This window comes from Magnolia sinica, chromosome 10 (assembly GCF_029962835.1).
Source record: "Magnolia sinica isolate HGM2019 chromosome 10, MsV1, whole genome shotgun sequence".
Classification (NCBI taxonomy): domain Eukaryota; kingdom Viridiplantae; phylum Streptophyta; class Magnoliopsida; order Magnoliales; family Magnoliaceae; genus Magnolia; species Magnolia sinica.
Window position 1 is genome coordinate 29,703,640 of NC_080582.1, and position 22,940 is coordinate 29,726,579.

The window sequence follows — 22,940 nt, forward strand, 5'->3', positions numbered from 1 at the left end:
GATAATAATAAGAAATTTCACTCACTAGGACTTGTGTCCGTTGTTTCTACATATTCGCTAGTGGGAGCCGAAGGTGTCAATCATGCCATCTTTATACCAATTCTCTATACCAATGATCTCATAGTTGCTACCATACACTATTGATGGCCAAAAATGAAGCAAATCCAAAGTTCAACTGGGCAACATGACAGGAAAGAATTGGTTTTGACAGCTCATTTTATGGCAAAAATGAGGCCAACATCAAGGGCAACACGTAAGAGAACAATGGGATTGAACGCTTAAAGCATTTTGGAGCTATTATGGGGCTCACTTTGAGCATTGGATCTCTCTCATTTTTGGGCCCATACCCTAAAGTGAGCTAGTAAAATAAATGGATGGTGTGGATTTTTCACAACCTTAAGATAGGTGCCAACATGGTCGAGGTTAGGTAGGCACAACAATCAAGTGTCAATAAAGTTTTCCAGGGGAGTTGACATTTAAGTCCAGACAGGGAGGGGTGCCCCATTAGGTGGAGCCCACCATGATGTTAGTGACAAATTCACTCCGTTCATTGGATTGTTCATGTCATTTTAGGACATGCACCCAAAAATGAGGCTGATTCAAAGCTCGGGTGGGCCAAACGAATAGAAAAAGTGAAGATTGAATGCCTACCGTTGAAACATTCATGGGGTCACAAATTGTTTGTGACAAATCTACCCCGTCTATTTGTGTTTCCTGGTCATTTTAGGGCATGGGCCAAAAATTGCTTAGATCCAAAGCTTAAGTGGCCCACATGATAGGAAACAGTAGGATTGAACACTAACTGTTGAAACATACTAGGCCATGAAGGGGCCCACTTTGAACTATGGATGTAGTTTTTTTTTTTTTTGGCCCTTGATGGCTTAAAATGATGTAGAAGATAGATAAACGGGGTAGATTTCTAAAAAACATCAAGGTGGCCCCACGTATGGTCAAGGTTTGGTAAGCATGACAATCCACGTTGATCAATGAGCCCGTGCTGAGGTTTAGAGGAAATTCTAATTAAGAGTGAGAGTTGTTTGACTATGGCTCATCATTATGTTCATGAGAAATCCATTCTATACATCCGATTTTTCATTTTTTTCATCTCATTTTACAGCATTAGGCAAAAACGAGCCCGATCCAAAACTCATGTGGGACAACCAACATGAAATAACGGAGATTGAATGCCCACAATTGAAACATTTGCGTGGCATGAAATGTTAATAACAAATCCACCTTGTCCATCTGTTTTCTCAGCTCATTTTATGCTGCGGGCCCAAAAACGAGTGGTATACTAATATCCAATGGGCCACACAGTTAGGAAACATTGGGATTAAACTCTTACCATAGAAATAAATTGGGTTAATCTTGGAGCACACTTTGAGCTTTGGATTCGTCTCATTTATAGGCTCATGCTGTAAAATGAGCTGGAGAAATAGATGAACGGGGTAGATTTGTCATAAACATCAAGCTGGGCTCCACGTGTGGTCAGGGTTAAGTTGGCACGCGATCCTGTATCGAAGAGGGGAGATTACCCGGTGCGGCAATGGAAAGCAGTTACGTTAATAGGAAAATATAAAAATTAATTCGTATGCGTGGCTAACATTGAGCAATGCAATGCCTAATGGTGAATTCTGGGAAATAGTTTGAATACAGGAGGTTTTTGGTCCATATAGCATGAAAGGTAAAAAATCCTGATTTCTGACGGTAGTATTTGTACTAGAAATGAAATGAAACGAGTCTTAATTTTTTAACTATCTTTTACGGCGAATGTGGAAGTCGCTCCTAATTATTAATGTTAGTTTTCTACGGTCACTTTGAATGCCGCACTAATCGGATGTCTAGGATCGTCCAATGTTCGTGTATCTTAATTAGTTTTCCATCCGTAGTATTTCCAACTATATGAACGGTCTTGATTGATCATCATCATTCTTCCACATGCAATGCTCAGTGCTCTCTCTACCAATTTCAGGTGCTACCTGTTCTACCATTTCTTACATTTTAAGGGGGGGAAATGACAAGACCCAACACTGACCCAACGCTGGAGTGATGGGCAATCTAAGGAATGATTGAAAGCGTCCCCTCAACGGCTCTTTTTCTGTTCTCCTCCCTCTTCTTCAACCCCACCACCTTCTCTCTCTTCTCAGATGGAAGGAGAAGAAGAAGACCGTCCTGCTACCACTCACTTTCCAGTAGCAGTTCATTTCTCTTCTTCTCTATTTCCTTGCCAAACACAAACGCCTCCCTGTAAAAATCCCCTTCTTCTGCAGGTATTCGACCACCCCTCCGTTCCTTTCCTTTTTTGTAATCTTCAAATACAATTCCTTCTTTCCTTGTACTTTAAGCATTTCCTTTTTGTACCTTTTTGGGTTGTTGTTGGTGAAATAGGTTGTTGAGTATTCTCCAATTCTATTTCACTTTCTCTATACGTACTCTTGACTCGATTCCTACACCACCCACTTTCTTCTTTCCATTGTTCTATTTTCATTTTCATTTTTTTTTTTTAATTTTCACTCACTCTCACTCTCTCTCTCTCTCTGTGGTTATCTTTGAGAAGAAAATTGGTTTTTTTGGTTTTCTACATCATTTTCTGCGTCGGAACGGTCTTTAAATGAATGGGTTTTGGTTTTGAATAATCTCATTTCTTCTTTTTTTGGCTATGAGACATTTGAGAAATGGTTGTTTTCTTTTAAGTTGGTAATCTGCTGAATCGTTTCTCAGACAGCAGGAATTGGATACTGTTTGGTGAGACATTATGCCGTTTGGCTTGGTTTCGGCATGGAACAAACGACGGAGAAGCAAATCACATGACCTGAATGAACCATGTATGTTATTTGTCTTCTACTGATGCCTGTATGCTTCTTTTTTTTTTTTAAAAAAAAATAATAATAAATAAATAAAATCACATTGGACCTTTTTTTTTTTTTTTTTTTTTTTTTTTTTCTTTTTTCTGGGCCTACTTGGTATGAATGGTTTGATTGCATTTGGTTGATCCAGATCATGCATATGGCATGCCTCACTGCAGATGAATGGCGAATCAAAAGACTCCTCCTGCAAGTGGATTTTCTGTTGTAATGGATTTGTCTCTAACATTCCATTTGCAGGCCGATAAATGAATTTTATGTGGCATCACCCTATGGTGGTGGGGCCCACTAGATGAATGATCTTGGTTACTGAAAGGCTGGTCCTCCTCATATGGAATTACTGGTGAAAAAAAAAATGAGGCCAATTTGGGCACAAACTGCATATTTCCTCCATGCTGAAGTTGAATTGTTACTTTTATTTGATACCCATCTCCAGGGACATATAAGCCAGTGGAAAATTGGCAACTTGAGGATCACAACCAACCATCGAAAAGACGACATGGGTCCTCAGTTTTCACACTCAAGGAAATGGAGGAAGCAACATGCTCATTTAGTGAGAAGAACTTGCTCGGGAAAGGAGGATTTGGTCGTGTATATAGAGGAGTCCTACGGTCAGGGGAGGTATGGAAATATCTTTCTTGTGAAATGTGCTGGAAATTCTATTCCGTAAGATCAAACATGCCAAAGGCAGGGTTGAGAATGACAGAGTCAGAAACTCATGATTTTTGTTAACCATCACATCTATAAGCAACACATGATCCCTTGGAGATTTTGATGATTGTTCGGCCTAGTTTTGATGAATAAGCCTACAATTTCCATTGAGTGGATTAGGTCTCTTTCGTTATCATACAAATACTTTGAAATCATGACCAATTCTAAGATAGGATACCCAAGTATTTTTATGCGTGGCAATCTCGACACAATATAAATACCGATACTAATACTGGATACAACTTGGGTGTTGTATGGTACAGCTTAACCATACCCAGTTGTACTAATTTCGTTGTTTTATTTATTTATTTATTTATTTAAAATCCCAGTTGTGTTTTTTTCTTTTTCTTTTTTTTCCCCCTGATTATGAAAATATCAAACAGGAGGACATCAAATTGCATTGCAATGATAATTCAATATAGTGGAGGTGATTAAATTGAATGTTTTCAGTTCAATTTAATTGTGCATCCAAACATATCTGGGATGAAGCTAGGATGATGAAACAACTGGATTCAAGGAGATGTGGAGTTCTATTCCTTCTCCCCAGTGTTCACTCCATAATGGGCATCATAATGACAAACAAATGTACCATTGCCAGACACTAATGTATTTTTTCAAAGCTGCACTGATGCTAATATAGCTGTATACCATACTCCATTTAGCAGAAAAGCGAGGAACATGTTCTGTTTCTAGTATAGCTGGTGTACTGGTTTTTATTGAAGCTTGGGCATCATTTGGTTTTTTATTACCTTTTTAAATTTTTTTTTTTTTTTTATATTTAAAATTATGTATCTTAAAATTGAGTTTGCTGACAGACTAGGGAGCCTTCTTCAAATCCAAGCTATGATGACGTATTTGGATGTGAAGCTCATCTCATGCTTTTCTAGTACTAGGGGTATGGCATGTGCTACACACATGGGGAGAGTGTAGAGAGAGAGAAGTGGAGAGATTGAGAAAAAGGGTGCATACACAGGCTACATGCAAAGAGAGAAAGAGATAAGGGTTTCCATGGTGGGTGACCCATTCAAAGAGAGAAAGAGATTGAAGCTTGGGCATCATTTGGTTTTTTATTACCTTTTTAAATTTTTTTTTTTTTTTTTTATATTTAAAATTATGTATCTTAAAATTGAGTTTGCTGACAGACTAGGGAGCCTTCTTCAAATCCAAGCTATGATGACGTATTTGGATGTGAAGCTCATCTCATGCTTTTCTAGTACTAGGGGTATGGCATGTGCTACACACATGGGGAGAGTGTAGAGAGAGAGAAGTGGAGAGATTGAGAAAAAGGGTGCATACACAGGCTACATGCAAAGAGAGAAAGAGATAAGGGTTTCCATGGTGGGTGACCCATTCCTACTTTTTCTAGTGTTGTGACCACTCGAGCTTTAGATTTGCCTCTTTTTTAGCCAACATCCTATCATAAGCCAGCACATCGCTTTATGTGCATGTGAGCTTCTAGGTAAAGAAGAGAAGTGGGTGCAAGCTGCTCCCAGGGAGGAGTTGAAGGGACAAAAATGCCCTTGGGTTGAAGGGTTACACAATGAAAAATCTGAATGTTTTTTTTTTTTCCTCCCCATGACTAACTATAGGGGCAAGAATGTACAAAAGCTGCTTGCGTTATATATAGTATAGATTTTGCGACTGTCATGCTGTAGCGTTATGTCATTTTTTGAGCAATTGTACATTCAAGGGTTTTTTTTTTTAAATTATTTCCCCTCTTGCCATGTACTAATGTGTTTGAAGCCAATAAATACCTGTATCTTTTTCACTACTTAGATGGATCCATATGTGGAGTATTGCGGACCACTTGGACATGAATAGACTATTCAAAACATATGCTTCATTGGATAGGTTAGAAAATGACTTAAGATCATTTGAAATTGCTTCTTTAAATACATGCTTCTTTATTTTTCACTATAACTGTTCATTTCCTGAATGAAATGTTCAATTCAACTGTTGATATCTTTATTTACAACATTCGTTGTTCAATTTGAAGGTTGTGGCAATCAAGAAAATGGAGCTGCCACCATTTAAAGCAGCTGAAGGTGAACGTGAGTTCCGGGTGGAAGTCGACATCTTGAGCAGACTCGACCATCCGAATCTGGTTGCCTTGATTGGATATTGTGCTGACGGAAAGCATCGGTTTTTAGTATACGAGTTTATGCACAATGGGAACCTACAAGATCACTTAAATGGTCAGTTTGACATTATATCATTATTGAGGTCTGCTAAACGAACCTGTGTTTGCAATAAAGCTCATGTACATGCCCCACATGTGCCAGTGTGGCACATAGTTGCGAGATCCAATCCACACGTGCCAGTGTGGCACATAGGTGCTAGATCCAATCCATGCATCAGGTTGGTCCAACCTTGTACATGTTGGAAATCTGGTCCACTCAGCATGTGAGCCCCAAGATTGGAAACTGGTGGATGGGTTAGGAAACTTCAGCCAAGTTTTTCAGAGCCGTACAATCCTTTTCTGCAGATTGTGGCCCACATGACCAGTGGATCAACCTGATTCTTGGGCTAGGGCATCAACATAGTTCTGCCATTCTGATGGATTGATTAGATCTTGGTTTTGCCATGCCATGCTGGCACATATGTGGTGTGTACATGAGCTTTATTGCACAAGTGTGTGGGCTTAGCAAGGCTCATCATCATTATCTGTTTCAAACCCACTGATGCCCATTCATCCATTGTTGTTCTTTAAACTTATAATTGATTAATTTCTGATACTGATAACTTAGGTATTAGTGAATTGAAGATGGACTGGCCTCTTAGACTGAAAGTAGCACTTGGAGCAGCGAGGGGCCTTGCATATCTACACTCGAATTCAGCACTCGGCATTCCTATTGTTCATAGAGATCTTAAATCTACCAACATTCTTCTAAGTGAAAATTTTGACGCAAAGGTAACAAAGATATGTCTATATGTAATGTAACTTAGTAGGTTATTCGAAAGAAAAATAAAACAATAAAAGAAAGAAAGAATTTCAGTTAGACAATTGATGCATGTGTTGCTTTTCCCAGATCTCTGATTTTGGTCTTGCTAAGTTGATGCCCGAGGGCCAGGAAATGTATGTGACTACAAGAGTGTTGGGCACTTTTGGCTACTTTGATCCTGAATATACATCGGTATGCATCCTTCCAATGTTCTTTATGTTTTTTTTTTAATGGTTTTCAGATCCTAGAATGCTTTTCATATATTCCACATGCATATTATCTAGGGTGTTTTTGCTGACATCGATTCAGGAAAATTTTCATGATTTATATGCCATTGTAACATTCTTAAATGGGAGTCAGAAATTATGTGAAGGATATAGACAGAACTTTAATTTAGGAGTGGAAACCAAAATATGCCTTGTCAGTATCATCTGGCTACTGATTGTCAGCTGTCCTGGGCTAGGTTTTGGGGAGAAACTATATTTTCATTATATATATATATATATATATATATATATATATATATATATATATATCAGTGTTTCAAATAGCGCCCGTAGCGTAGCGGTAGCGTACGCTACGTAGCGTAGCGTGGCCGTAGCGCTACGTAGCGTCCCAAATAGCGTAAATCCCCTGTAGCGTACACTACGGGGGTCGTAGCGTACGCTACAGCTATGTAGCGCGTAGCATCCGTAGCGTAAGCTACAATGTATTTTTTTACTGTTTTATTTTTTATTCTTTTTTTCACGTTTTTTTTGTTTCTAATGTTGAGGAATGTAACACTTGCATTCTACTTGATACTTTTAACCTATGGGATTTTTATTTCTTTTCATAATTGTGACTTGTGGTTTCAATTAGACATTATTAATTAAAGTGGTTAGCTTAGAAAATTGTTGATGTGATAATTATTTAATTTGGCTTATATATGTGGATTGGCTTTTGATAAATGATAACTAATAACTTTTTTGAACATGCTTATAATTTATAAAATGAATCATCTTTTAGGCATTTTTATATTTTTTTCTTTTTTTTTTTCACTATTTATTATATTTGTCCTATTTTTAAATTAAAAAAATAGAAGTATTGTGTAGCTTACGCTACACGCTACGTATTTACGCTACACGCTATAGAGGGCTGAGCGCTACGCATCACGCTACCGCTATTTAAAACACTGATATATATATATATATATATATATATATATATATATATATATATATATATATATATATATATATATATATATTTCTCTTATTACCTAACTATGTTAAAATGTTCCGAGATTTGTTATGTCCTCTTGCTTATGTCATGAGATATAAACATTTCTTTTGCATATGAACTTTTGAAGAAATGCTGGTTGCAACCTCCTCTATATTCCATATATGATGTTTATTGGCTATGTAAACAATGTATTTTAGGAAGAAAAACTGTCATATAGGATCCCCATGTTGGTAGACATACTGTTATACTCAACCTCACCTTCACATAGGCCTGTTGAGTTTATCAGGTTATGGGTCTCGGGTCAGAAGATGTTGCCTTAAATGAATGTGTCAGGCTTGACTTGAGTTTGTCCCAACCCTACCCACCCATATAGCTTGCACACACACACACACACACACACACACACACACACACACACACACATATATATATATATATGCGGGGATATACATATAACCATGTGCACACACATACACGAGTTTTGCTAATGTCCCCAACGTTCTACAAGGTTTTAAATGACACATGGGGCGACCTATCGTCAATGTAAACCATTCAGTCATTCATACAACTAGGGGAAAACTATGGTGCAAAAATCATGCTAGTCAGATTATCCTTAGCAGCCAATCAATACCATGGAAAATGGACAATCAAGATTCAGCGGAGAAACAAAATAGGTCCAATCAATATCTTGAAACATCCACTAGATAAATCCCACATTGTATTGCTTATGATTCCAAAATAGCACTTTGGTTTGAAAATTCTTACCATGGGATCTATATTCTATAGTGTTCTTAAACAATGGACGGTTGTAACAAATTGATCCCATTATTCTTAAAACAAAAAGAGTCCCCATTCAAAGGGTTAGGGATATTTGATCACAACTTACTCCCTATGGTGCTATCAATGATTGGCGTCCCATGTGTCATTCAAAAGTTTTGCGGACATTGCTAATGCCCCATGAAGGTGGGGAATGGGGATGTTAGCAAAATGCTATATACATATCAGTGTTTTAAATAGCTTATGCTATGTCATGTGTAGCTTATGCTACATAACTCATGAAAATAATCTTGAGTCATGCGTAACCTATGCTACATGATAATTTGCATACGCTGCACACTACATAGATTACATTACAAGTTATTTTTCACTATAAAAATGAAACAATAATATTTTCAATTATTTGTTACAATTAGTTAATCTTTTCAATGCTTTTTAGTAAATAATTTACTAATATGAAATCAGTTTTGTTGCTCTGTCTTTACCTTTATGCTTAATCATTGCCCCTTTCCTATTACTTTAGGTTGTGTTTGGTTGCACCAAATATCATGAAAATTTGTTAAATTTAATTATTAATCAATCTAATTTGGTGCAAAATATAATGAAATTAGTGCAATAAAGTGCAACCTTGGTTTAAAAATCTAGTAGCATTTAGGTTTTGTTACATGCTATGTCGCTCACATGTCATGCTTCAAGAGGGGTGCTACACGCTATTCGCTATTTAAAACACCGATGCATGCATACGAACATACATGTGTGTGTACATTATATATACATATATGTACACATACATATACATATGTATACATATGTATACATCTATGCACATATGTGCGCACGTGCGCAAATGCACAGCAAATCGGGTTCTGCCCTGAATTCCGTATCACTGTTCATTACTGTGTCAAGTTCATAACCTAAGTTGAAAGTGGCCACTGCCTAGGATCCTCCTAAGAGTTTATGCACCTCTGTTCAACCAGAGCAACCTGCGATATGTTCTTTATATATCAATCCTTCAGTTAGTGATCTCCTTTGTTTCTTTGCTTTCCTCTCTACTCAGTGATACCACTATCCAGTTGAGTCAAGTTTTTAATTTTTCCGCTGTTGTCATCTGTTATCTTTTGTTCACCTCCGTGTTTCTCTACTGTTCCATCACCATCTCCGTTGAATGTCACTGCTTTCTTAATGAAATGCTCAAGAGAGGAGTATTCCTCAATGAACGAAATTCCCTTTAAAAAAATTTCCTCCTTGTTCATGTGATCCTTTATCCTTCTTTACATCAGAGTCAAAGTTAGTAAAGTTTCCAAAGAAATTTGAAGCTAGGCCCACTGATAGTTTTAATTTTCAAGTTCCTGTACTAAAAAAAGGCTATGTATTTCGAAGCTGTTTCTTCATAATAGAGGATCATTATTGCAAAAATGTTCCGAAAAGAAGGTTAGAATGTTAGTATGCTGTTGATGATAAGAATATCGCAGTATAAAAATTTTGTGATCCATATGAGATAGAAGATATCTATCCAATTGCATTTCCGAGAGAAGTGCCTCAGTTCTCTCCTTGGGAAGAATATGAGGAATGGACGGCTGATCCATTCCTTATTGAAGAAATTGTTCAATGGAATTATTTCTGTCTGTAACGAATGAGATGAATTTTTTTCTCCTCTCTCACATCAAGCTTTTGGAATACAACAAAGACTTGTACATACTTGTTCACTTGTTCAACAACAGAATTCGAAATCCTTGATGAAGAGTAGATCTATCTCTATGCTATTCCACCAGAATCGTTGTCAAAACCTGAACAAATTCCTAAGCCTCTGGAAAGGAATCAACATCAAAGTAATCCACTTAGGTCATGGGATAAAATATAGATCAGAAGCAAAAGCAGATAGTGGAAGATGATTGATGATATCATAAAGCCTCTTGGGGATCTCTGCAGGTTGATTAGTCCTCACCTCCTCATTTTGATAAAGAAGAAAAACAACATCCATCTATGACAAACGTAGAATGTTACGAGTTGAATAACTGAAGTTATTCTCAAGATCCTTATGCACTCTCTCCGGTATATAATGAGGTAATTCCAGAAGAAGCTACAACAGATAAACTTCAGCACAATCCTCAAATCAAAATGTTTACCCTTGCTAGACACTCTTCAATATCTGAGTCATCTTCTGTTGCTTCATCTAGTTCTTTATATCCTATTCACCAGTCAATTTTAGAAGGCAAAAAAAAAAAAGTCACTTTAGATAATGAAGGAAATATATATTTCTTTGATGTAAAAAAGGAAGAAATGTGCCATATTTCATCTCCTTTATAAGAAAGATTGATAAGATCTATAAAACAGATTGTAGTCAATCTTCACATTAAAGGAAAAAGAATAAGGCTAGTGTTTCTTGCTTTCTTTACTAAGCATGACAAGGAAAGATGGGAGAAACAAAGGTTGTTATTATGTCCATATTGGGCAAATAGATGTTCTTGTACATTCCAATTTTAACAACGAATTACCTGCGGAATATTTGGTAACTTTACTAGATATAAAGCATACGGAATGGGTAAGGGTATTCATTTGCCAGTTTAGGGGAAGATTAGATAAAGATGGTTTATGTGCTGTTCAACCTAATTTTCATTATCTTTACAGGATAAATTCTTAACCAACACATCTATAGTATGTATAGAAATTAAAGATGTAAATTTGCTTCTAGGATCTGTATATGTAACTGTAGCATCTAAGTGTTTTTTTTTTTTTTTTCCTAATTTAATGAAAAGTGTGATGACAAATTCCAGATTAGATTATGGTGTGCATTTGCCTAAAAATAGTTTACATATTTCCAATAGAAAATACAGAAAGTTTTATTACAGATTCTCTCTCTAGTGGGATTTTTAGAACAAAGAATTTCCAATAGAAAAGGACAAACAAAAAAAAAAATCAGAATTTCCTGAAAAAGAGGAATTAGATTTTCAATAGTAGAATTATCTTAAATCCCTCCTGTTTAACCAATTATCCATGTATTTCTCCACCTTAGATTTCTAATTCACCCAACTGAAATTCTGCTCAAGTTAAAATTATGTGCATTTATGATGGAAGGACTTGTGTTATAAATGTAGGTTGGCCCCCTTAGGTAGCTAACACCACCACAACACTAGAATAGCTGGAAGGTCATCCAGAGAGTCTTAGAAAGTGGGCAGATGTGAGATATTTATTAGTTCATGACACCAAGTCCTAGTAGCATCAGGAGAATGAGACAAGGAAACTAAATTATCTTATCTATTGGACTACTTTCGTAGAGCACCACATCTTGAGCATAGAAAAACAGTTGAGGCAAATGCAGCATAGTCCCCAACAGAATTACAGAAATTCAGGAAGGCAAAAGAAATAGGCAGCAAAGCAAAATAAAAGAAGAAACTGAGATCCATAATCAGCATTTGAAGGTCCTATAAGAAAAGATAAAAGAATTCAAAAGGAAGAAAATGGAATATGCTAAATCTCTGTTCTCAAGCAAGATAAGGGGAGACATCAGCCAGAGGAGATTGAAGACAACTCTGCCTCTTAAGTGAAAATGTTAAGATCAGTAACAAATGCTGAAGCTATTAAAGGAGGCATAATCTCAACAGGAACAGATATCCCAGTCATTAATCTTGATAATACTCTATCCCGGGATGTTGAGGACGTTATAATCATATGGGTAAAAGGACTCAACATGCTGCAAACAATTAAGTGGATAATAAAATGTTTTTCAAACACCTCGATGTGTGCATGGTTGGAAAAGTTAGATACTGCAGTTATCTAACGATTGAATAGATAGAAGCCATCTCTACAATAGGAGTTTTTGAGCCAAAAAATAATTTGTTCCAAGATAAGGGGAGACATCAGCCAGAGGAGATTGAAGACAACTCTGCCTCTTAAGTAAAAATGTTAAGATCAGTAACAAATGCCGAAGCTATTATAGGACGCATAATCTCAACAGGAACAGATATCCCGGTCATTAATCTTGATAATACTCTAACCCAGGTTGTTGAGGACGTTATAATTGTATGGGTAAAAGGACTCTACATGCTGCAAACAATGAAGTGGATAATAAAATGTTTCTCAAACACCTCGATGTGTGCATGGTTGGAAAAGTAAGATACTGCAGTTATCTAACAATCGAATAGATAGAAGCCATCTCTGCAATAGGAGTTTTTGAGCCAAAAAATAATGTGTTCCAAGAATTCGAAGTATCCAAATTTCTAACAAACTACTTTACTTCTTTTGAACGAGAGAAGATCAAGTAATCTTGAAGTCTTTGAAAAGTATGCAAAAAGTTACGCTCAAGAAATATATTATTTGGGTCTACATCGGACGCCTATGATCAATATGATGTTTCTAGCCTCACTACCAAAAGGAATTAGCCATTTGGAATAGAAATGTTATCCTCAACAAATATTTCAGATGACACTCTTGTTTTTATAGATATTGTAGTATACGTACAACAATTGATCATGAAGTCATGCTATAATATGCATGCTAAAAAAGAGATGCTAACGATTGGTGCAAAATTTTGTGAGAATATCTCAGGAGTGGAATATTTTAGGCCCCGAAAAAAGGATTTTGGAAAAAAGATATAACGCAAAATTTTCAACCTTACAGGTTTTTCCGTAATAAGATTCGAGAGAATTTACTCAAAGAAGGAGAATGTTTTTCATGTTTCAAACAAGTCAAAGAATGGTAGAAGTTGATCTCTTGTAAAGAAAGGATGGAACAGGGCTATGACAAAAATGATAACATTCACCTTAGATGAAGGGAAATGAGTAAATAATTAAAAACTTTAGTTGGAGTTTACTCCAAGGAGTCCTCATCAGAATGAATCTTTAATAAATGAATGATATGCTTTTGTCTGTGGGAATTGATCTCTTGTAAAGAAATGATGGAACAAGCTACAACAAAAATGATGACATTCACTTTAAAGGGAAATGAGCAATAATTGAATAACTTTGGTTGGAGTTTGCTCTAAGGAGTACTCATCAGAATGAGTCTTTAAATAGATAAATGGTATGCTTTTGTTTGTTTTTTATTAGCTTATAGTCAAAAGTTGTAATTATAGTGACAATTTGTAATTATTCCATTTAGGGTTATACTTTTTGAAAAAGAAGTCTTGTTTGTCAAGCGGTCTCGTATTCAGATGTTGTAATCATGATGTCAATTATGTTCATTTGCTTCTAGAAACCAGCCTACCAATTTATGAGGGGTTTTCTTGTATTATAAAAGCTATTTAAAGCCTCCAGTGACTTTGAACTTACAAGGGAGGTTCATTGTCTTTGTTAACCTAATACCAGGTGCCACCTAACTTAAAGGGCTTGCGTTTCTTAATAGCATTTACAACCAGTACCACTCAAGGCTTGCCATGTATTTCTCTAGCTCGCATGTTTAGTACGTCGGAAGCTATTGAAAGTCTGATCACACTTATTTAGCACTCACTAGAGGCGAGGATAGAAATCTTTCTCAAGAGGAGGAAAGCTTCCAAACTCTCAAGAAGGTTTTTGCACCAGCTATTTTTGTTATTGCAAAACTCTCTGCCTTTTCGGAAATAACTCTTACAATACAAGAAATTTCCTTATAAATCGGTGAGTTGGTTTTTTTTTTCATACACACCACACATGCTCTCACACTCACACTACAATGGGTGCTCAAACCCATGACCTCATGTTAAAACTCTTGTGAGTCTACCATTTGGTTTCTAGAAAACAAATTAACATAATTACCAACTGACATCATAATTACAATTTTTTACTACATGATAACACTTACGAATAACAAAACATATTTTTTGAAAAAGTTAACCTAGAGGATATAATTACAAAATGACAATATGATTATAACTTTTGATCATAAGTCAATAAGAGACTGAAGTACACAATTCATTTATTAAAGATTCCTTCTGATGAGGACTCCTTTACTCAAACTCTAATAAAAGTTCCTCAATTATTGGTCATTTTTCTTCATCGAAAGTACATGTCATTATTTTTTGTTGTGGACTTATTCCATCACCATTCTGCTAGGTCTGACGACCCGAATATATTCTTTGCCTAGATCAAGGTATCCCGTATCGGTATCGGTTGGCGTAATGGTGCTCTCCGATACCGATACAGATATGGGGGCGTAACGGCGATAAGGGGGTGTAACGGCTCGTAACGGTGCAATTTTTTATTTTTTATTTGCCAAAAAAATATGAAAAAATATGGATTAAATCTGGAATATTCTAAGCATTCCAAATATTCATTCATTTATAAATTAGAACATGTTTATGGTGGTGTAACGGTCTACTCTTTGGCGAGAAGTTGTATCCGACTGTTTGATGAATTTATGAACCAGATAACCTGAATTTGACTACAAAATTCATTATTTAATTTTCTAAATATATAATTTATATAGTTAACAATTTGATATCGTTTCTCCCAATAGTTTTTTTAAAAAATGAAATTAAATTCAGGTAGATGGCGTTGCCAATTTGGGGCTAACTTGGAGGACCAATCCATGTGCCAAATCAGCCTCAAATTCATGCAATTTATTGGCATTAGAACATGTTTATGGTGGTGTAACGGTCTACTCTTTGGCGAGAAGTTGTATCCGACTGTTTGATGAATTTATGAACCAGATAACCTGATTTTGACTACAAAATTCATATATTTAATTTTCTAAATATATAATTTATATACTTAACAATTTGATATCGTTTCTCCCAATAGTTTTTTTAAAAAATGAAATTAAATTCAGGTAGATGGCATTGCCAATTTGGGGCTGACTTGGAGGACCAATCCATGCGCCAAATCAACCTCAAATTCATGCAATTTATTGGCATTATCCCACTTATAAATTGGTGGACATTTATTGGATAGTGAATCATGAAAAAAATCAAAAGGCCCTATTTTAAAAAATAAGCGTCCACAAATTAACAATTATAACTAGTTAAACAATTTGATTTTGGCATTGTAAGTTAGCATCTATAGTTCATAATTTGATTGGTAAATTTTAAGTTAATACATGTCTCGTGTACAATTTTTTAAGGGCCCGAATTAGGTGGGACTCGGATTGTGAAGTGTAGCACACGAGTGTCAAAGTTTTTTGGGCCCCACCGTGATGAATGTGTTATATCCACACCGTCCATCCATTTTGCCAAATAATTTTTGGGCATGAAAAATGAGGCAGATCCAAAGCTCAGGTGGACCACAGCATAAGGAACAACAATAATTAAACGTCCATCATTAAAAATTTATTGGGGGCTACAAAAGTTTTAGATCAAGCTGACATGTGTGTTTTCCCTTCATCCACGTCAGTGTAACCTAATTAACAGGTTAGATGGAAAATAAACATTATAGCGGACCGTGTAACAAAACAGTGCAAGTGCACCTAATTCACAACCACGCAGTCCATTCCGATTTCGACGCTGGAAATGAAAAAGAAGAGAGAGAGAGAGGGAAACCAAAGAGAAATGAGGGAAAGAAGAGAGAGAGAGAGAGAGAGAGAGAGAGAGAGAGAGAGAGAGAGAGAGAGAGAGAGAGAGAAGAAGAAGAAGAAGAAGAAGAAGTTGGGATCACTAGAGAGACGAGTGAGTTTCCAAGCCAAATGAAAAAAGAGGAAAAGAAGACGGAAACCGAAAAAGAAAAAGAGGGAGAGGGAGAGAGAGAGAGAGAGAGAGAGAGAGAGAGAGAGAGAGAGAGGAAAGAAGAAGAAGAAGAAGGCCGCAGCCGCAGTAGTTCGATTCGTTTTTCAAGAACGAAATGAAAAAGAAGAGAGAGAGGGAAACTGAAAAGAAAAGAGGGAGAGAGAGAGAGAGAGAGAGAGAGAGAGAGAGAGAGAGAGAAGAAGAAGAAGAAGAAGCTTGTGGAAGGGAGGTTATGCTCATAGATGTGATCTACTGTGCAATCGATGTCTCAACGCTTCTACATCCTCGTGATTGGTGAGAGGCCGTAACGGCCGTTATGCCCGATACGGGCCCGTAACGGCTGTTACGGTAGCAAAATCGGGGCATCGCCCGTTACGCCCCCGTATCGTGTAACGGACCCCATTGTTACCGTTACGTATCGGCCGTTATGGCCGATATGGGACACCTTGGCCTAGATTTGACAAATTGCCATCCCTCGATTGCACCACTGCAGGATCTACAACATCTTCATTATCGACATTTCAAAATTGGAAAGTTCATAACCCATCTTCGTCTCTGTTCACCACATGTCTTCACCCACTAATTACTGTTGGAATCCAACTCACTGTTCGTTACCCGCCGTGATATTGACCATCTTCTCTAGCCTCAAATGGCAATCCATATCCATTTGTATGTTATTGGCATCATCCCTGTCCAGCATCAATGGGTCTAATACCTGATTTGACCTCACTTGAATCCAGTTTTTTCAATATCAGTATGGATGCATGAACATCCCCCATATTATCTCTATCTCCAGCTAGGCAATACCCATAACATTGGTAGTGTTAGAAAGATTTGTATGAAAGATTTCTTTCCGTTTTTGCATGAGTTGGTATACTTTGCATGAAAGATTTCTGACTAGTGTGTTTTTACATGAGCTGGTATACTTTGTATGAACGAATTCTTTCCATTTTTTATTCATCTTTGGGTCATTAGACCCGAAAAGTACTGTAATGGGTTCTATCTGATCCACTTATCAGATAGAGATCACAAAGCACAATTAGAGGCCAATGGCAATATTACAATAGAGCCGCTCGACCTAGTGAAACATAGGGCCGTTGCTTATCAGTGAGATGTTCCAAACCTATTAGATGACAGAGATCGCTAGTATATTTTGTACCATATAGATGAGTATCTCATCCAAGCTTCCAAAACGTATAACAAGACGCTTGAGAAAAGCAAAGAAGCTACCATCGAACTCCGTCTATAGGCCACCCTGCTCGAAGCAGTAATCTTAAGCCTCTTAGACGAAGGAACAGAACAAAGGCTCAGGGTGATCCTCCCCGACATCTTTCCTACACTAGACGACAGACGTACTCCCATCCATCTCTTAAAGGAAGCTCGCCCCGCCAGCGAGAAGAAACAACCAAAGAAGAGGACAAAAGGTCCGACATGAGTTGCACCAAGTTCTGACTAGACGACGACAAAGCACTGCCAGACATCAAAATTGTAGCAAATCCCCCAGTCAGATGACCAACTTATCAACAATCTCGACTTCCATAAAAGTAGGTGAGAATCCAACAACAACCTATCAACAACCCTAACTCTCGCAAAAGCAGGCAAGAATCCAACATCAGCTTTATTAAAGTTGGAAAAAGATTACAATTACAAGACGACAAATGGCACTGACCGACTTCATTATGAAAGGACACGGCGACCCTTTTTGACGATCAACTTGGTTAGGTGCAATCTTATCTTTTATTACAATATGATTTTGAAAGTTTCAAGTCCAGACTCTATATAAAGAGAGTCCTTAGTTCTGTAAAGGCAGAAGATTCTGAAGAGAAGGAAATCCATCTAGCCTAAAGGATTGCAAGGTCTGGTCGGCGAATCACCTTCCAATCCGAAGGGGATATTGCTATTATCTTGTAATATCCAGTTTGCTAGGGCTTTGTCCTAGGTTTTGAATTCTGATATCTAGGCTAATATCATCGTAGTATCTGGATTGGGGATTACTGGTTTCACCTCTTTCAAGGTTGAAGGATTGTCTTCGGGTTAAATCTATGAACTTAGAGGATCGTTCTCTAAACACGGCTTCTTGGTCAGGATTCGAGATTAGTTTTGTAGGTTTGAATTGGAGAGTGATGTCTCTAGTTCTAGGGTCTTCTTGAAGGAAATTTAGTTCCTTCTACTAGGTAATCTTTGCGACTCCTGTCTTTAATTCCCAAAGGTCAAGTGATTTTTTGACCATTTCTACGGTGTCTTTTATTTGATACGCATGGTTAAACTCAAAGTTATTAGTTCTAACTAATATTTGTTCGTTGAGTTTTCCCACCTCAAATCTGCTTTGAAGTCCTCTTTGGACAGTTTGGCTAAACTGAACATAGGTTTGGAATTCTCCGTTAATGTTTCCATGGCTTTGATCGGAATTTTCGTATCCTTTTGCTGATATAACTAACTAAATTTTTTTTGTTGCTTTGATTGGCATAGAGAATCCAAGAATGACATTGAAGTATCCTACATTCTCTGTTAATTGTAGCTGGGCTACTCCGAGAAAGCATTTTCAAAGTTTTCCCGTCTCTCGTCAACTAGGCAACATAGGATCTCTATCTCCATTTTTGGGGAGTGGAGTCCTTGGATCCTTGCTTGGAACATACCAAAGTTTATGTATTCGTAACCTTTTTTCTGCCTTTCCTGGATCCATCTTGGTGAGAATACAGGGATACGTTCATAAGAGCTTGTTACTTTATGGGTTAGAGTCTTATGAGTAATTTCATATTTGCTAGAAATCGGTCTATCTCCGTATACATACAGATCAGCATATCTGGCTAAAGGAAGGCTTGAATTCTCACAATGTGTAGTGATGGTTTCCCATTCTAGTTCTGAAAAATTATCCCATTTCAGATATTCTGCTTTCTTTTGTTTCTAGGTTATCTTAAGGTGTAGCCCTTGGTTACTTAAGGATCTAAGCATTCCTTTTTGGGGTCTTTTGAAGGGAATGGTTTCTGATGCAAAGGATGTGTTTTGTCGAACCCGTCATTCTGGGTTCTTTTGCTACTGTTGCTTGAGGTCACAGTAGTCTGCTTGGTTTGGGCTAAGATGATATCTAGCTTGCTTCTAGGTTCTATGTCGTTATTTGTCAGTTGTTTAACTTCTTCTTCTATCATTTTTAGTTGTAAAGTTGTTATTTGTCAGCTTGAATTCTCTTTGCAGATTTTTGATGACTCGCTTAAGATTATTCTCTTTATGCTAGTTGTATCTTGTTTGGTGTTTAGGTTTATTTCTTCGTGTTTTTGGTCTTGTAAGGCTACAAAATTTGCTATAACTGTTTTGATTTGATTGATTGGCTTCGCTCTATGTATGCTTAAAAAGATTTTTAGATGTATTTTTCCCGTCGTCAAGGCGAGCTAGTACTAACGCTAGCCGTTGGTTGTAGTTGTCTATTTTGCTATTTATTTCTTTAAGGGCCTCTCCGATTTCTTTGAAGATAAATTTGTAGTTGTCTGGTTTGACTATGGTTACTTTGATTTCCTTGGCTATCTTTTTACTATTTAAGATTTCAGTATAGATGAAATCTATTCTTTCTTCTAACTAACTTGGTTCTAGAGCTAGGTCTTTGCTTCGGAAATCAATTTGTTCCATTATTCTTCTAAGTTGCCTCATGGCTATATCAAGATTGATTTGATAAAGTCTCTATAGAAGACTTCTAGTCCTTACTAGTCCTTTTTGCTAGGTTTATATAACTAAGGCAAGGTAAGATTTGTTCTAGATAAGTTCACTTCTTAGAGTGACTATTCCTGAACTGATAAAGTTTTCAGATGATTTGAGATTTTGTAATATCGTGATGTTATTGCTTTCCTTTTTCTGGATTATCCACTCTTTCTCTAAGTGGAGGTGATTACGTATATGGTGTAAGGAGTCTATACTGGCTTGTTGATACGACATTACTTTCAGAAACTCGTGCTGGACGATTTCCATGGTTAGATGCCTAATGCTTTCTTAATTTCTTCTACGTCTTTCTGCAAGTCAACTTCTTAGTGTTGATTTGCCTACTTGGTTTGGAGTGAAGGTCTACTAGCTTATCGACTTCAACCTCTATCTCACAGATTTGGTTGGTATTATTAACTACGATCTGGATGGATTGGTCGAAGCCTATTGGAATCTTCACATCAATTCTTTTTACTTGCTCTTTTGTATCTAGAAGCTGCTTTGCTATCTTCGACTAGGCTACTAATATCCACTCACTAACAGTGGTTCCTAATGATGCTAGGAGGTAAGGACTTGGTCGGTCGGAATATGGTCTATATGATTAGCAAGTGTCTCTAGATACCAACAATTGTTATTTCTAGTAGTGATGGGGGATAAGATTTGATACTCCCTTTTAGAGCTGAATAGATATTTCTTTATTCGAGAAATTGGTCCTAACATGGGAGGCTAAGGGTCTTGCTGAGCTAGGCGGATGAGAAATATTATCCTTCTTGGATAGCAGTTCTGTAGATGGGATAGAAAGATTCTCTTCTTGCTACAACTTCCTGGTAGTTTTGGTTAGGGGTATTACCATATACCTTATAGAATGCTATGTAATGATAATACCCGATAATATTTCTTCTTTTTGTATTAGCTATATGTAACCTAAAACAGAGTTGATGATATTGTTCAAACTTTTGAAATAGCTCAGGATTTCTATGAATGAATAGTATTTCAAAGTTTGCTAAGTCATTCATGAGCTAAGAAGTAATCTTCTCTCTAAAACAACCACTACTGGATCTGTGAAGATAGTTGCACCGGATACCGTGATTGTAAGGACATGCGAGTCCTCAGTAAGCTCAATTGCTTGTTTTAGATTAGACTAGCTTTAGCTTTCTTTATCAACAAGACATCTCTCTCTCTCTCTCTCTCTCTCTCTCTCTCTCTCTCTCTCTTCTCTCTCTTTTGGTAAAGAAAATTTTAAACTGCTTTAATCGCTCGTAGAACTTTTGGGATCTGATACAATTACTTGCTTAGGCTCCATATAGCTTAGTTTAACTAAGGGAGTTGTCTCTAACCCTAAACCTTGAAACAAAGCTTGTGATAAGACACAACAAGAAAAACAAAGTGAAACTAAAATGCAAAATTAGGCACAGACAGAGAAGACATAAAATGACGATTATCATAGAGCTTAGTAGTGTAGAGAAAGAGACAGTAGAGGAAATCTGTCCTTGGATTCAACAAGCTTGCAGTCTCATAATATCCTTTGCTTTAATCAGGGTCCACTACTGCTTCTGCATGTTCTTAGCATATTACTTCATGCTTTAAAGGCCTTTCTAGATCATCTTTTCTACCATTCCTTAGACCCTTTCGCCACTATCCGCCTTTCACTCCATCGACTTAAGCTTTGTGTGAGACTCTTGGTAGATCATTATGGCCATGTTCTTTACGAGCTGTTCGTAATGGATCTACGAGGCTTGCTTAGATTCAGATAGAATATTGCTAAAGAAATGCAGGTAAAACAGTTATAGATATCATTATATTACTAGGCATAAACTGGATATTACAATATTACAAAGCTATCGCTTTGGGACTGGAAGGTGATTAGCTGACCATACCTTGTGATCCTTTAGGCTAAATGGATTTTCCTTCTCTTCGGAATCTTCTGCCTTTCCAGTACTAAATACTTTCTTTATATAGAGTCCAAACTTAAAATTTTCAAAATCACATTGTAATAAAAAAATAAGATTGTGCCTAGCCGAGTTGATTGACAAGAGGGTCGTCGTGTCCTTTCATAACGGAGTTGGTTAATGTCATTTGTCGTCTTGTAATCTTTTTCCGACTCTAATAAAACTGTTGTTGTTGTTGTTACTGCTGCTGGATTCTTACTTGCTTTTACGGGAGTTGAGGCTGTTGATAGGTTGCTGTTGAATTGTCATTGATAAGCAATGCCCTATGTTTCACTAGGTCGAGCGGCTCTATTTTAATTTTGTTGTTGTCCTTTAATTGTGCTTGGCGATCTTTGTCTGATAAGCGGATCAAATAGAACCCTTTACAGTCATTTTTGAGTCTAATGACCCAAAGATGAATAAAAAACGGAAAGAAATCTTTCATGCTTCGGTGTATAATTTTCCTGACTTCTTCAAGAAGATAAGGAACTTCTTCCATGGAATCGCTTACTTTGATGAGGCCGATTAGTTCGTGTTTTGTCGTTCGTTCTGCTTGATCTACGTTCTTGGGTTCTTTTTAAATATACCCAAGGGGGAGATAAGGGAGCATCCCATGGAATAAGTTGATGGCGAGTTCTATGGTTTTCGCCTTTTCTTGGGCGATTTCTTCTTCGTAGAATGGTGTATTCCCATGAGGGATGCCAACTATTACAGAAAATTGTGTCCTTTTGTAAGGACTACTAGGTTTGTTGTTGATTGCGCTGATGTGCGCTATAACTTGTTGGTGAGGGCAGATTGACCTGTCTGTTCCAGGTTGATAGCTGTTTGTTCTATGGTGGAGGTTTCTACAAAAATTCAAAAAATTCTGCAACGAATTCGATTCGACAAGAAATCTAGATAAAGGCTGAAGTCGATAAGCATAATAGATTTCTTAGGATTTCACATCTACACAAATACCAACGATCTTCATAGATACGGTGCAATGATCCTCATTCTGGTAAGAATTGACCCTTCAAGATCGATTTGCATTTAGGATTGTAGTCATGTTCGAGGTATATACTTTTAGGATTCCATTTAACTGTGCTGGTATATGAAGCTCCTTCATAGTAAAATGTTTCTGGTCCAAATTCGTCATTACCAGAGCCTGAGGATTCGCTATAAGGGGGAGTCGGAATTCTCC

General features: G+C 37.0%; 1 protein-coding gene across 6 annotated transcripts in view; it reads left to right on the forward strand.

The window, feature by feature from the left end:
* The first annotated feature begins 2,061 nt into the window (after positions 1-2,061).
* LOC131258256 (probable serine/threonine-protein kinase PBL28) overlaps positions 2,062-22,940 on the forward strand; it is a 59,058-nt gene continuing 38,179 nt past the window's right edge. The window contains exons 1-6 of one of the 6 annotated variants that reach the window (XM_058259443.1): positions 2,062-2,270; positions 2,722-2,825; positions 3,301-3,485; positions 5,572-5,770; positions 6,323-6,486; positions 6,605-6,709. In XM_058259443.1, coding sequence (XP_058115426.1) covers positions 2,756-2,825; positions 3,301-3,485; positions 5,572-5,770; positions 6,323-6,486; positions 6,605-6,709 — 723 coding nt within the window. In that variant the 5' untranslated portion in view covers positions 2,062-2,270; positions 2,722-2,755. Of the gene's footprint in view, positions 2,271-2,694; positions 2,826-3,300; positions 3,486-5,571; positions 5,771-6,322; positions 6,487-6,604; positions 6,710-22,940 lie in introns of all 6 variants that reach the window. The other 5 variants (XM_058259440.1, XM_058259438.1, XM_058259437.1 and 2 more) reach the window with 5 other exon arrangements.